The sequence below is a fragment of the Larus michahellis genome, chromosome 11 (genome assembly GCF_964199755.1).
Source record: "Larus michahellis chromosome 11, bLarMic1.1, whole genome shotgun sequence".
Taxonomy (NCBI): Eukaryota; Metazoa; Chordata; class Aves; order Charadriiformes; family Laridae; genus Larus; species Larus michahellis.
In genome coordinates, this window is record NC_133906.1 from 19,704,310 (window position 1) to 19,718,908 (window position 14,599).

At 47.1% G+C, this 14,599-nt stretch overlaps 1 protein-coding gene across 6 annotated transcripts; it reads right to left on the bottom strand.

Annotated features, from left to right (window-relative positions):
• Positions 1-215: 215 nt before the first annotated feature.
• FAXDC2 (fatty acid hydroxylase domain containing 2) lies at positions 216-14,454 on the bottom strand. 6 transcript variants are annotated; one of them, XM_074604458.1, is made up of 11 exons: positions 14,349-14,454; positions 14,116-14,220; positions 11,302-11,366; positions 10,127-10,174; positions 7,198-7,289; positions 6,991-7,094; positions 5,760-5,881; positions 5,228-5,433; positions 4,174-4,279; positions 2,950-3,116; positions 216-1,773 (listed from the first exon to the last, which is right to left on the bottom strand). In XM_074604458.1, exons 4-11 carry the CDS (start codon positions 10,172-10,174, stop codon positions 1,617-1,619), a joined length of 1,002 nt encoding a protein of 333 aa, XP_074460559.1. In that variant the 5' UTR covers positions 11,302-11,366; positions 14,116-14,220; positions 14,349-14,454; the 3' UTR covers positions 216-1,616. The 6 variants fall into 6 exon arrangements, with proteins under 6 accessions (XP_074460559.1, XP_074460562.1, XP_074460560.1 ...); XM_074604461.1 differs by having other exon boundaries at positions 14,116-14,229; positions 14,349-14,446; XM_074604459.1 differs by lacking the exon at positions 14,116-14,220 and having other exon boundaries at positions 14,349-14,448.
• Between the last annotated feature and the right edge of the window lie 145 nt (positions 14,455-14,599).

The following is a 14,599-nucleotide window of genomic DNA, read 5'->3' on the forward strand; positions in this document are numbered from 1 at the left end:
TCCCAAAACTAGAAAGTGTGTGCAACCTTCTTCAGCTGCATTTATCGTAGAGACAAACTTTAAAATGACTCATCACAGACCATGTATCACTTGGGAGGAAAATCTTGTTAATATGGCCCGCTGTACATGATCCATCTTCTGTCGATAGTACATAATCTTTGACCCATGTGCTAGGATCATCATCACATATAAAAGGAAAAGAGAAAAATGTAAAATACTTGAATGAGAGCTTGTATTATAACATTAATATTATTCAGAGTATCTGCTTTCTAGGCTGATGTGATTCATTATTCTAGTAATGCTTTAGTCCTTTGTAATTTGTGGTAATTATGCTTTTTCCTTTTTAATACAAAAAAAAATGTATAAAAATAAAAACTTCAAAAGACAATGCAGCCTGGGTTTTCTTTGCTGCTGACTTGCCCTCCCCGGGGGGCCGTGGGTGGATGAGAGGGTTCATCCCTCTGCGGTTGTGGGTGGGGGAAGAGATTTGGCTTCCGTGGGCAGAGCTGGGCTTGGCACCAGGGAAGTGCAGCGCGGGGCAGCCCTGCGTGTCCCCTCCTCGGAGGCCGTGCTTAGGACACGGGTCTAGCAATGGTGAGAGGCAGGTGGCACTTCTGTCCCTGGGCCCCAGACGGGTCTTAGAAAGATCCTGGAGAAAATTCACGGCATGTCTCGATGGGTTGTGTGGGTACTTATGGGTACGCATGAGCTATGGGTGCTTCTTGTTGGGTCCTTTCTTACGGGGTTTCACTAATCTCCACACAGCTCAGGACAGCAGCGACTCTTCTTCCCCTGGAAAGTCTCTTTCTGTAGTTTGTCATTGTACAGAGCTGCTTGAGGCACGAACCAACACCTGTTGGCGGCTGGGGAGGGAGGCTCGGCTCGGCAGGAGGAGGTGATGTACCAGGGCCTGTGCCAGAGCTCCCAGCTCGGCTTCCCTGTCCCGTGCTGGGGAAACTCGCTTTGTGTTTGTGGACAGTAGTTTGTGGAGTGGAGGTGAGGATGTGACAGCCCTTAATCCAGACCTGTACTGACCTCTCGCGTGGAGAAAAACTGGGGGAAGTCAGGCCCCTGTTGTGTGTGCAGGGCAGGTGTTTCCACAGCTGCGGCCCCGCTGACTTTCCAGGGGGTTGTGTCCTGGATCCCAGGTGTTCTGAGTCTCAGAAAAAGAGTGGCTGTAATGCCTATCGTATGTAGCTACAGTGATCTTGCCGGTGTTTCTACAGAATGCTGCTGAAAGAGGCCAAAGTGTGGCCTGTGAAAACTGAAGTGCTTTAGAACTCCCCAGGAACTCCCCAAAGCCACGTGGCCCAGAACGCATCTGCCTTACACGCAGGCAGCTCGAACCAACGAACAGCGCAAGCAATTAAGAAAATAACCCCTCTAAACTTTGTTTAAAAAATAGCTTTCTAGAGCAGGGGTTTTTTGTGGCTTAAGAAGAAAATAACAGGCAGCAAAAGTGCAGTCATCTCAAGTAGCATGATTTAAGTTCAGCTTTAGGTTTCATTATGTGTGTGAACGATAATTTGTTTCCCAATTAAAATACTATTTGGCTGAAATAATTGTTGATTGCTTTGCTTGTCGCTGGGCTCCGCAAGACCCGCGGGCTGCTGGGCTCACTCCGCCCTCTTGGGCACCTCGGGGATGCTCTCGGAGAGCGGCGTGAAGCTGAGGAGGACCCTGTGTCTCTCGTAGGCTTTGGTCTTTCTGAACGCCGTATCCGTTCCGTGCAGATAATCCAGCACTCCCAGCACTCCGTAGCACTGATTGAACCTGGAAACCAAACAGAGATTAAACATCGCTGGAAGTTACCGACGTTGCCTCACCCTTCCTATTGCCGTCTTTCAGAGCCCCGATAAGCCGTCCATGTCGCTTCTGCCACTGCACCAAGTCTAACGAAGCCTGGGTGAAGCTTCTCCTGCAACTTCCCTCTCTGGTGCCATCGTTACCCAGAAATGGCGGCACCGAACAACAGCCGTCTCTCTCTCTCTCTCTCCTTGGGGCAGCTCAGAGCTGTGGGAGCTTCTGGGCGCTTCCAGCACCGGGGCACCGGCACAGCTGTTCTGCCCAGAGAGCTCCTCAGCTCCGCAGGGATCCGCATCCTGACACGAGCCGAGCTCCGGAGGAAATGGCTGGTGACGAGAACTGGCGCCGTGGTTTGGACGTTGCCCAGCATTTGGGTGGTGACAGAACTGCATCGGCTGTTTCTGCAGGAGGGGCAAACTGTTGGAGAGAGTGTGTCTATGGATTGAGTGCGCACCTGGGAGATGGGAACGCTTGTTCCACTACTGTGGTGGGTATCCCTGAAACTCTGCTCTCGCCAGTATAGGAGGAGGCTGGGAACCTCTGCCTGGAAAGGTTAATTGCGGTTGTTTGGGCAAGGTGTTACCTGATCGGTGTCACCCAGCCCAGTGTATGGGAGAGGGACAGACAGAGAGGCTCCCTGCAAACTTATTTCAGCTGCGTGTTATGCCCTTGCTCTGTCTTTCTTCTCGATCACACGCAGCGTCTGCTAAACTTCTAGGAAGAGCCTTGCAGGGAAGCGGCTCTGACCCTGTGCTCGTGCTGGGGAAAGTCCAGGTGATGCCTGCTGCTTCAGACACTCTGCGCTTTCTTTCCTCCCATGGAATCTTAGGAAACTTGAAACCCCCAGCCGCAGCTGCGGTGTTTGTGCTTTGGAGAAAGTTTCCAAGTCAGCTGATGGAGGGGGGGAGATGGCAGGGAGGTGGCTGCGGTTGCGTGGGCTGGAGCCCTCCGAAATCCCCATCTCTCTTAAACCGCTTTGAGAACTGGGAGCGTTCCGCCGGCTGGCGGGCGAACTGCCTGGACTTCTCTGCTTGTGCGTGAGTTACACAAACCCACTCGACCCTCAGCAAGGCATTCTGCCCGTCAGCAGTGCCGGGGCGCAGGCAGGAGGGGAAGGGGAAGCCGAGCGGTGCCCAGACGCACTTGAGGTGGTGGAAGTCGTGGAACTCCGGCGACGGGAGGAAGGGCAGGTGGTAGCCGCAGTGCGAAATGCTTGTGATTACGAGAGCAAGGGACAACCACGCTGTGATTGAAACGATATGAGACCCCATGATCATCGGGCCGGTCAAGACAGGTAGCGTGTTGGAGAGCTGCAAATGAGAAGAAAACTGCCTCATTAACGAGTCCACAACAAGCAGCCGCTTCCCTAGGAGCTGAATTGTTTCACCGGGGTGATCCGTCACATTAGTGTTGTACAAACGGCATAAAGGGAAGATCCCTCTGCAAACACCTGACTAAAATTACATGATTTCATGGAAGAAATAATTTACTCTGAGCTAACTGTGTTTTAGTCACTGCAAAATAGCCACAGCCCAAGCTCCCGAAGCTTGTAGTAGAAGTCAGACGCGAGATCAAACCGGGGGTGTGAGGGCAGCGTGGTTCCAGTAAATCACCCTGGAGTCGGAGGTCTGAATTCCAGCTTCACCTCGGAATAACGCTGAAGCTGCTCGTGGGAAGCCTAGCTGTCAAAGGGCACTGGCCTGGGGACGCGAGCAGTCGAAGGCAGCGATGTGAGGATCCCGGCTGCGTCACTTCATTGCGTCCTACCAGCGGCACAACTGCCTGTCACTGCCCAGACGGAGCTTACCGCACCAGTTAGGGTCTGTTACAGCCGGGCTCTTAAATACAAAGTCATTCTGCTGCCCAAAGACTAGCAATTATGGAGACTCACGGAGCTGGTGCTATTGTGGACTATTGTGAACAGGAGATGGCACTGAAAGTGGGATCTTCTGCAGGTGGGATGCGTTTGCATGAGGAGTCTCGGCTGGAGCAGCGCTGGGGGGATGCTCCTGCAAACACCGATCCCAGCCACCAGCATGAAAATCTTGACAGAATTCTGAGTCCGTGCAGTGACCCGGACCGCGTGAGTGCCACATCTCCTGCTGAAAGCACCGTCTCTGCTCCCAGCCCTCTCTGTGCTCGAGGAAGCACCGTTCAGTCATTCCCTTATCTGTTGGAGGCTCTTAAGGCGAGTGAGACCACCACCCTTCTGCAGCTAGGCTTCGCGGCAACGCAGCTTAGCGTCCTCCTCCTAAGAAGGAAGAGTCTAAGGTACATTTGCTTTTCTTCTCTTACCACTCCTCCTCATCCCACGGAAATCACGCTCCACGCAGGAACCGGAGGGTGACCGTGGGAGAATCCACTTACCATGTGCTCTGCTGGGTGAGCGTAAATGGAGACCACGCCAATGGGGGCTGTCCATTCGTGGTGCTTCTTGTGAATGTGCTTATACAGGAGCGGGAGGTGAACGAGCCTAAGTAGAGAGAACGGAGAAATGTAGGTTTTGAGCTCCGTAAGAAGGGAACGTAGAGTAACCTAACACAGAATTTCTGGTGGGGACTTGCTCATGCCTCTTCTTTAAAATAAAGATTTTAGAGCAGCTGGGAATAAGAGTGTAGGACTCCTGCCTTCCCTCGCTGTCTTTTCTTTTCACACAGAGCTCTCAATGTATGTGTCCACTGACTGATGTCAAACAAGAGTCCAGATAAAACCCATAAACCAAAGTCCCCGAATGACTGATTTGGTCAAACCTGGGAGTACTTTTGAGGGGAAGACTCGCTTTATTATATTTTCACTGTTTTGACTTTACCTACTGGCAAGTATTAGAGGCAGAACTTTACGTTCTGTGGGCCCATAAGAAGTTGGGTTTTATGGGTTTTTTTTGTGCGCATTTGTCCAAAAGGAAAACCTACATAGCTCTGAGAATGCTGCGCTCGCTTCTCTGCAGCCTTGAAGGCTTTTTTCTTCCTTGCTTGGTGTTTTTTCCTTTAGTGTTGGTGCCGGTGCCCACACAGCCTGCAGCGTGGGGAGCCAGGCCCTGTTTCGTAGGTGCCGTACAAGTGAACGGGGGATCGCTCACGGACTTCTTAAGCGTTTTTCTTTCAAGATAAGTTGGTCTTGTTCTCCTCTTTTTGAAGACTGTTGGGTTACAGCTTTTGTGTGATGAAAGCTGCTTTGTTTTTTTCTTAGCCTCTAAGCTGCTCCACCTTTGTAATTTTACCTGGTTTTGCTTCCTAGAGTTACTAGCAGCGTTGCAGCACCAAGGCCTCGTGTTGTAAGGGTGGATTCCAGGACCTGTAAGTCTTCCCATGTAAACACAAGATCGGTGGAAGAGTGGGGATGGGGACTATTGCTGTTGCAGGAGATGGGTATAAGCTTAAAGGCGTGAGGGAAAACCAGAGAGTCCTGTTCCTGTGCTCACCTGTGTGTATAATAAAAGAGAATTTCCTCTATTAAGGTGAAGATGCTTAGCTCCACGAGAAACCAGCGGAAGGTGGGTAATTCCTTGCTGAAGGTGTTGCCCCACCATTTCATAACGGAGAACATGGGCACAAGCATGGGCAAGGAGATGAAGAACTGATTGAACAGCGCTACGTAGATGGCTTGGCGCAGTTTCTTTGTGTCCACCTGCAAAAGAGGAGTGAGGGCTTGAGGCTAAATCAGAAGCAATGTGGCTTTGAGTTGGGAGGATAAAGAGCGTGAAGATTCGTAGGCTTTTTCTGTGTTAGTTTTGGGATCGACTTTTTAACAAGCGGTCAATCCAGATCTGTTCAGTAGCCTAATTATGAGAACTGCCTTCCTCTCTGCAGTGGATATACAAGACTCAGCTTGATTCTCCTTGAATCCTATCTGGTTGCAAGAGAAAAGCCTAACAGGTTCTTCTCCCCGCTCCTCGCCTAAGAGGCCGCAGGAAGTGTTTAGCCAGCAGAAGAGGCAGAGTGAGAAATACTTACAGGATCATTCTTGCCCAGCTGAATGCGATAGCGAGTAATAAAAGCTGGCTTTCCTGTTACATCAGCCACCATAAGGACTCCATTGAAGCACCAGAAAGCAAGGCTAGGCACCAATCCAGCCCCTGTGGCGTGAGGAAAGGGCAGAGATGTGTGAATAAGTTGAGAGCTGCGGCTAAATCGGAAACAAAATACAGCGGCGTAGCATCCAGGGGACCTTGCCGGGACCCAGGTGTGCCAGGTGCGTATCCCCTGCCCAGAGATGCTTGACAATGGAACGTGGGTAAGTTCTGACGTGCAGGTAAGACCTAGGGAATGGGGAGGAGGTTAGAGAAGACAAGTGTCTCACAGGATGCAACTTGCCACAGCTGAGGTTAAGAAAGGGCTTTTCTGGGAGGTGGGGGCATCTCTGTCATGGGTGGGTTCTAAATACAAATAAGATAAGGTCGAGTTGATCCCTGGGACCTTGCAAGGTCCCTACCGAGCCTGTTCACCAGCTGTTAATCGCAGACAGAGCAGAGTTTTCTAGGTGCCACAGCAAGAGTAAAACTCACTAATTTTACTTTAATTTTCAGTAATTAGTTCTACGGAGTCATTCGGTTCTCACAGAAGCAGAGTGTATTTTCACAGGGAAGCCACAGCAAAAAGATCGAATATTTAATCTGTAGAGGGGGTGTAACGATGAACCAGTCGCGCTACCTCAGCTGTGGCTGGCTGTGAATCACGGAATCATAGAATCATTCAGGTTGGAAAAGACCCTTGGGATCATCGAGTCCAACCATCAACCCCACTCTACAAAGTTCTCCCGTACACCATATGCCCCAACACCACATCTGAACGACTCTTAAACACATCCAGGGATGGTGACTCCACCGCCTCCCTGGGCAGCCTATTCCAGTGTCTGACCACTCTTTCTGTGAAGAATTTTTTCCTGATGTCCAGCCTAAACCTACCCTGCTGCAGCTTGAAGCCATTCCCTCTTGTTCTATCGCTAATGACCTGTGAGAAGAGACCAGCACCAACCTCTCTACAATGGCCTTTCAAGTAGTTGTAGAGAGCGATGAGGTCTCCCCTCAGACTCCTCTTCCTCAAACTAAACAGTCCCAGCTCCTTCAAACCTGCACGTGCTTTTTCAGTGGGAGGATTAGTGAGTTTGAGAAGGCATGTCCACATCCCCCTTTTAGATGTAATACATAGATGGCTCCTCCCACAGCAGAGAGTTGTTAAAACTTACCAAGGAGGAATATTGTCCACTCGTCTCCCTCAAACAGGTAGTAGAACTCTAGCCATCGCGTTTGACAGAAACGGCCCAAGATGTCCCACGTATTCTGCGCGTACCTGTGGGAATAAGTGTTCTTGGTTGCCCATCTTTTCATCGCCCGCTTTTTCCCCTCCCCACAGAAAAGTTTCTCCCCAAAGCCTTTTGTTCAAACAATCTTACCAAGAAAAAGTGTTCACTAAGGCAATGAATATGAGCAGGCCTGTACCGAGGACGTAGGCAGTAATCTTCACGGCACGCCAGAGCTTCTCTTCCTGCGAGAAGAAACAGGAGTAAGCGTGTGCCGCTGTGTCCTACGCTAGCATCCTCCGTATTTGAAATGCAGGAGGTAAAGGTAGCCCTATGATGGAAACAGGTAGTCCTGTTTCACAAACTCTCTAAAGAACAAAATAACAAAGCTGTTATGGGATACTGTGTGTAATTGGGAGGGAGAGTACACACACATCCATCTGCCATGCTTACAGAGACCTGGAGCGTCACTGACATGGAATTTCTGTGGAATAACCAAAGGAGAGAAAGGACCGCTCATTTTTCCCTCTTTGTTTTTATCTGGTGTGCTTCTCGGTACCTGGAGGACTATAATATAAGGGGCTTCTGGATAACTCAGAGCAGCAGGAAAGGAAGACCCAGGGTAGGGAATGGTGCTCCATCGCAACGCCTCTCTCCCTCCCGTACGCAGTACGCTTTCTTCCCGCGGTAGTCAAGAACCGTTGTGCTCAGATGATCCGTTTAACGGCTCCAGATAATCCAGAACCGCTCCTCTCAACTTTCCTCTGCGCTTCGGAGACTGAGTCTGAAGACAGGCTCACCTGCCCAAAAGCTTGCCTTTTCCCCCCCAGGTATAACAGGTTTAATACAAGATAATACCTTTTCCTGCATAATTCACTTTGCTGTGCTTTTGGGCCACCACAGGTACAACTCTGTGCTCGTACTGAGAGTGCAGCTTGTCTGGTAGGTACCGCACGCCGTCTGTACAGAACAGCTGCACAGTAACAAAGAGCTAAAATACTCAACTTCTGAAAGGTATAAGGTTCTCTAAATCCCTGTCCTCGTACACAGAAATGTCATCGACTGAAAAAATATCCCTGTGTACAGCAAAAGGGCAGCTGTGATGTTAGCGTGACTCTTACCACCGTAAGGATTTTAACTACACAAAGCAACTGCCAGAGAGTCAGAAAATTACCGGTGAGACCTGTTGATTCCGGGAATAAGTATATTCCAAAAGCAGTATTCAATATATTTGAGCATTTAAATATTCAAAACCAAGTTGTATAGCAAATACGTGACAAACGTATAATTAACTATCTGTCTTTCAGAGTAGCCCAAGTTGGAACTGGTTCTGGAGTTCATCAATCTTAGTGTGGATTCCCTTAGGTGAATATGCATTACATTTATCTGCAGGATAAATATTTAAAAAAAACAACAGTGCAATTCTAAAATAATACAGTGTAATAACCAACTAGTGCCTTGTTCATTACTGTCCTTCCTGTTTTCTAACTGTGGTGTTGTGCTCCACAAACAGATCGGAGTAAAAATAACATGATTCATAGTTGCTGTCCTGCCTGTCTCCTGTCAGAGAGGACGAACAAGAGGGACGGCTCACTAATAAATGTTGAATGCAGGTGTGTTTAGGGTAATGCAATATAGAGGAATCCTCTCCACGTGGCTTTCAGTGCCAAGAGCTTCTTTAAGGTTCCGTAACAGCGACAGAACATTAAACATTGCCCAGGACTTGCCAGCAATATTTATCTATCCCAGGACAGAACTTTGCTCATTAGCACTGAAACTTTCCTCATTAAAACAAACAAATGTTTCTCCTATCATTTTTTTTTTTTTTTTAATCAAGTTAGCAACTGGGGAGGAAGTAATTTAAAGGACTTTTGCCCTGCAGCTTGATAGCTGTGAACCCTACGGGTTTATATTAGAAGCACTGCAATCAGTTGCCAGCGTTATCACTGGGTGTTACTGGACTACAAATGCAAGGCTGGTGGAAAGCACCTATTCCAGCTTCAGATAGTGTGTGCTGGACTCTGAAGATTTGCGCTCTTAGTAGTTTCATGCTTGCAATTGCATCCACGTTATGCCACGTGTATGCTGACAGGAGCAAGACTTTCTTAATCTTTAGACCCTGGAAGACCGTCTACATATTCTTTAGGAAAAAAGGTTCCAAAAGCTATAAAAAGCTTAGAGCTTTTTAACAGAATCGTATCTATAAAACCTGCTTTCTCCTGGGCTGAAGAAAGAACATACCAAAGAAAACTCTGATATCTCACAAGTGTCAGAATTTTTAGTCAGACCAAATAGTGTTTCAGAGTCGTTAGCATCTTCCAGCTGAAGAACTCGGAGAGTTTCAAAACCCACTAACTCCTGACACTCACCAGGCACTGTGTATGTCCCGCTTTGAGATAGGACAGAGAGCAGCTAAAGCTCGGTACTTAAGCTATTTTAACAGCCCTTTGGCTAGAAACTGTCTTGTTTTGAGGCTGTTTTTATTGCACGTGATGAAGCGATTACGTGAGTGAATCCCACACAGTGTAATTACCTGAGCTGTAGAAGGGGAGAAGTTTACATAGAAAAAAAAATCCTGCTCATCAAGTTCAAGTGCTAACACCCTGTTTCTCTTCATGCCAGCAGCTCCAGCACAGTAGTTCCCAAACTCTGATCCATGCATCATTTGAGATCTTGCCCTTGAAGGGCTTGTACAGGTTGGCAAATTCCTGAAGTGCAGAACAGGGCTGCCGCCTGCAAGGCGAAGAGTCTGGGGCACATCAGCTGGGAAGCACGTTGTTTAGCAGGACCACTTTGAGAACTGGGCCCAGTTAGACGGCACAGCTTCTGGTTACGGTGGAGTGTTGCGGCCTCTTGCCACGCAAGCAAAGGTAACGGGCCCTTCACCACTTGGTGCTGCAGCTGCAGCCCCCCCAGAAGGGAAAAAGCACTGGGAAAACGTGGCTGTGACAAGCTCCGAGTTGGGCTACAGTGATCAGAGTGTGGCTGTTTCTGTCGTTTCTCTTAGAAGGTGATTCAACACATCCAGCCTTCCACAGCACCTGCACAACGCTTCCTTCAAAAGAGGACCCTGAGTCTTTACCTGCTTCTGCTGCTCAGCCATGGCGGAACTTCCAGAGTCTCTTTTCATCTGAAATAAGAGGTGATCTCAGTAAGTGAACCTCGTGTACAGCTGGAGAGTGGAAGAACACACTGCTGACAACAGCAAATCCCCTCAACTTCGAGCTCAGTTGCAAAACTCTACAATATTTACTCTGTGTGCTCTGTCCTGCTCCCTCCTTCTTGTTGGCCATGGAGCAAAGCTGTGCTCTTGAGAAGAAAAATGCCCCCATTTCCTGACGAGTAAGTATTGTCCCAGAAGAACCAACAGGGATGACAGGGTAGCAAAGAAAAATGGGAGAGTAGCCAAAACCAAAGCTTTTCATTGTGGCATTGGTGTGCTGTGGCACGGCTGCCTCCCTTGACCTGGCCCATTGCGCTCAGTAGGAACTCCAGCCCTTCGCAGACCGCAAGCAAATGATGATACGAGACCCGGGCTCTTCCATAAAGACAGCACGCCGTTAAACTAACAAGAATGAAACCAAAAATCTGACTACAACGATGTGAGTTTGTGCCACGAAGAATGAACACAGCCCTCGCTCACGTGGCGGAGGAACTGTAAGTTACAGCATAAGAACACGGTAAGTGACAAAATCATCTTAGCTTCAAGTCCCGCTAAGGCCAATTTGAAGGTTTAAAGTCCTAAACGCACAGGTGGCCACCTCGTAATAAATCTCTATGCATTTGGCTCTGGCTTGACCATTTGTTGCCCGTTTTGGTAAAAAAAAAATAATAACGAAAGCCAGGGTTTAAGTAGCTGCTGGGGCTTCACTGCTGTCCACGGCCATGGAAAGGTCTCTGTATTTCAGGACGTGCTGTGGCTGTCCTAGGGATTGTTGTGTAGCTGGTTTTACATTGCTGTCCTCTTACCATAAATTATAATTAGCAAAAGCTAACAAAACATTCCTTAAGGTTTTCTTGGTTTCACACGGTCTTTAGGAACAAACACGTGAACTCTAACAACACGAAGGCCAGATTACTGAGGATTGCAGAGTTTAACCCATTTTGCTTTTCATACTCAGAAGAGCATTCAAGCACAGGCAGAGATTGTTACCTAAGGTAACCAAGGAAAGTACAAAGAAGGTAGAAAGGCACCTGTCTAAGGTACGAAGAAAAACAGTTGGAAAATTATTCATGAGAAAGATGATTTTCTATTACCTTTATGATGCCAGCAAGGCTCTTGGGAGTATTCCTCTTGGAATGTTTCAGAAAGGAGAAATACGCTGCCAAAAAGAAGTCCCCGTGTGAGCCAGGAGATTACACTTTAGCTTTGAAATGATAGCTTTCTGGGTACATTCTTAAAAATGCGACTCTGTTTAGTTACAAGTGTTTCCAGCTCTGTTTCCCTACGTTACGCCTTAGTATGCAGGTCCAGGGACATGAGACAGAAAAATTGGACACCTTTTCCTGATTGGGCTCCTGCTTACCCATGGACAGAAAAGGACAAGGCCAGACCAGCAAACTACGTATTTTAGTGGAAGAAACTCATGTTAAATTTTTTTGGAAAAAAAAAAAAAAAAAAATCAGTCAAAAAGTGATTTGAAACTTGAAACCATGAGCCCAAACTCCTGAGCCCCTATTTCGACACCAGGGTTGTATATACTCCTACGGGAAATGCTAACTTTGGGTAGCAGCCCTAAAAAACAATAAACAAGTTAACTTTGTCTTCCTTGGCCACAAAAAGTAGTGTGAGAAGTGCCCTAAGGTGCCATTGCTTAAAACGAGAATGTGTGAAGTCACAGCGTCCTAGGACTTCCCGTCTTTCCCCACATCTGGAGCTCCTTGCTATTGGACTTTGTGAGCTGCTGTATTCTCTGATATATCAAGTTTGCCAACTACAACTTTATTGAAAATGTATAGTTGGATTCTAACATATCTGATGAAGAATACCTATAAGTAGCAATCACAAATAACCTTCTAGCCCGGGTAGAGCAGCGTAAATAATTTGCCACAGGTCGAATTGATCTTATCTTTGTTTCCAAAAGACCTCCTGGTCACAGGGAGGCATTTTACGCTGTGTAACATGCACTACGTGTCCCTCTTGTCACACAGGTCCTGCCCGTGCAGGTGTGGTGCCCCCTGTTTCCAAGAAAACACTACTAATACTTGAAATATGTCAAGCTTGAATAATCCACTCCTTTTGGAGGCTTTGCTCCATTCCAGCATTCTTAGCAGGTTCTTCGGAGCCTTGAAGAGTTGAGTTTTGAGTATCTGCATGGAGGGAGATTCCACAGCTTTTCTGGGAAATCTATTCCAGTATCTCACTACCTTCACTGTAATTTCTTTTCCCCTCCAGTATCTGATGAGAATTGCCCTTGTTACAACTCATATCCCTGCCATTTTGCTGTGCACCTCCCTGTCTTCTCCACAGCCACCCAGTTAGGGAGCTGAGAACAGCAATATGAAATTATTCTGCTGGGACGGTGCAGTAAATAGTGCTGGCCGTGGTTTTCTGTAGTTAAATTATTCTACCCTGATGACTTCGTAGCAGAAAACACTAGATCTTAGAGAGGCAGATATAAAAGGGGTATCTCAGGTACTGTTAGCTGCCTGCTGGAAGGCTGATGCTCCAGCATGGTTCCTCCATGCAGCTGCGCTGAGTCAAACCCTGCTGCATCTCTGCATGCGAAGAGCCAGGGAGCAGAGCACAGCAGAAGATGTGACTCTGCTTTGAGTTTTTAGGAGGAGAAAAAGCCAGTGCTTGATCGAGTCTCGTATTCTTTGAATTTAGGAAAGAGTTAAAATTATAATCCCATTTCTAGCATAATCAAATTATGACAGAAGTCTTGTTTGGGCAAAAGCAAGTTCAAAACAGTACTGCCAAGTCTGCTTACCCTGCCTCTCCCCAAAGCCTCAGCACACTACCTTTACTAAGTCACATTTACAGGACAAAATTTTACACTATTTACATTAAAACAAGATAAATTTTGATGGGTTATGTTTTTCCCCAACATCTCATTACCTACAGTTTGGTTTTTTGTTTTTTTTTTTTTTTGTTGGATAATGGATTTTCTGATTCAGAATACACCAAATACATTTAAAAAGCATTCGTGTAACCATGGCTGTTTCAGCAAACAAAAAAGCCATTCAACTGTTTGGCACTGATCTCATGTTGGCGTGTTAACCAGCCCCGAATCAGTCAGTGAAGATCTCAGCTGCCTGCAGCTATTTCCAAATATTAACTAGAAATGGTGCTGTTTTAAAAAAAAAAAAAAAAGAAAGACAAAAAAAGTTCCTTTTCGGTTCTTTCAAACTCGTAAACACAAAATTTGATCCAAACCAAGTTCTCAACCCTAAGATAAAAGTAATTGTTTTTTCCAAGCAGTCTCTTGATGTTAAAGGGGAAATATACGCTAGTCAATAAAGAAGTCTAATACAGTTTTTTATTATTATTTCCACGAACTTCATCATTTGTCCAACAACTGTTCATTAAGTCACAGATCTATTTTCACTGAATTTTCCACGTCAGGTATCAGAAAAAGCAACTTTGTCTTAGTCGTGTTCTAAAATGCTCAACGTAATCTGAATACATTTTTTAATATATTTACATATATGATATATGTATATCATATTTTTTTACATTTGTTTTAAAATTTACATTATTTTTTATGTCCCATCTCTGCTGTCCCCTTACATTTCTGTTGCTCAAACCGTCCCAAGCTGAGGCCGCACAAGTGCCCGCTTCTCCTTGTATTGCACCCAGTACTGGACTGGATTGTATCCTTCTTCCGAGAGCAGGCAGCCGGTCCCGCTGCTGGCAGGGGCCGCTGAGTACCAGGGTACGCCTGCCGTGATGCACTGCCTGCCTACCACGCTTTCTCAGTTTTCCTTTTTCCCTCCTGCTTGAATCTTCCGTTGTAGACCTTAGCCTTCGCTGGAATTAACCTTTATAGCGCATAGACAGTGGAAAATAAATGTGCCTGAGAGAAAAAAGGCTGCAACTAGAGAAAGGAAAATGTAAGGACAACTTACCTGGCCACCCAAAAAGTTGCAGATCAGTCACGCTATGTGGACTTCATGTTTGGTGGATATCATACCGTGCCAAGCACTGCACAGATCTCAAGGCAACCACAGTTCCTAAAAAGGCTTACAATCGCACTTTAAACAGACACGTGCCATGGCCTTTGAATTATTTCCTCAGAGTTTTTATCATATCTTTTCAAGGTACCACCCCCCTGAACTCTGGCTGCCCATTCTTTGCTCACCTCCTGCTGATGGTAGCCTAGGAGAGGTCCTTTGTGTCTATTCAGAGCCCAGAGTTCAACTCCTCACCTTTCACTACTGCTGTGGAAACTTTATGAGGGTTTAGGCAAAGGCGAGGGGGGTGTGTTTCCAAGCAGGAGCTGGCTGTCCCCTCCCAGACAAGTCATGTGAAGCCAGTGCCGTGTCACTGTGAGTACTGGCAGTGTTCCCGGGGCATATGCACATGCTGTCACTCGGTTAAGCATTTGGAACA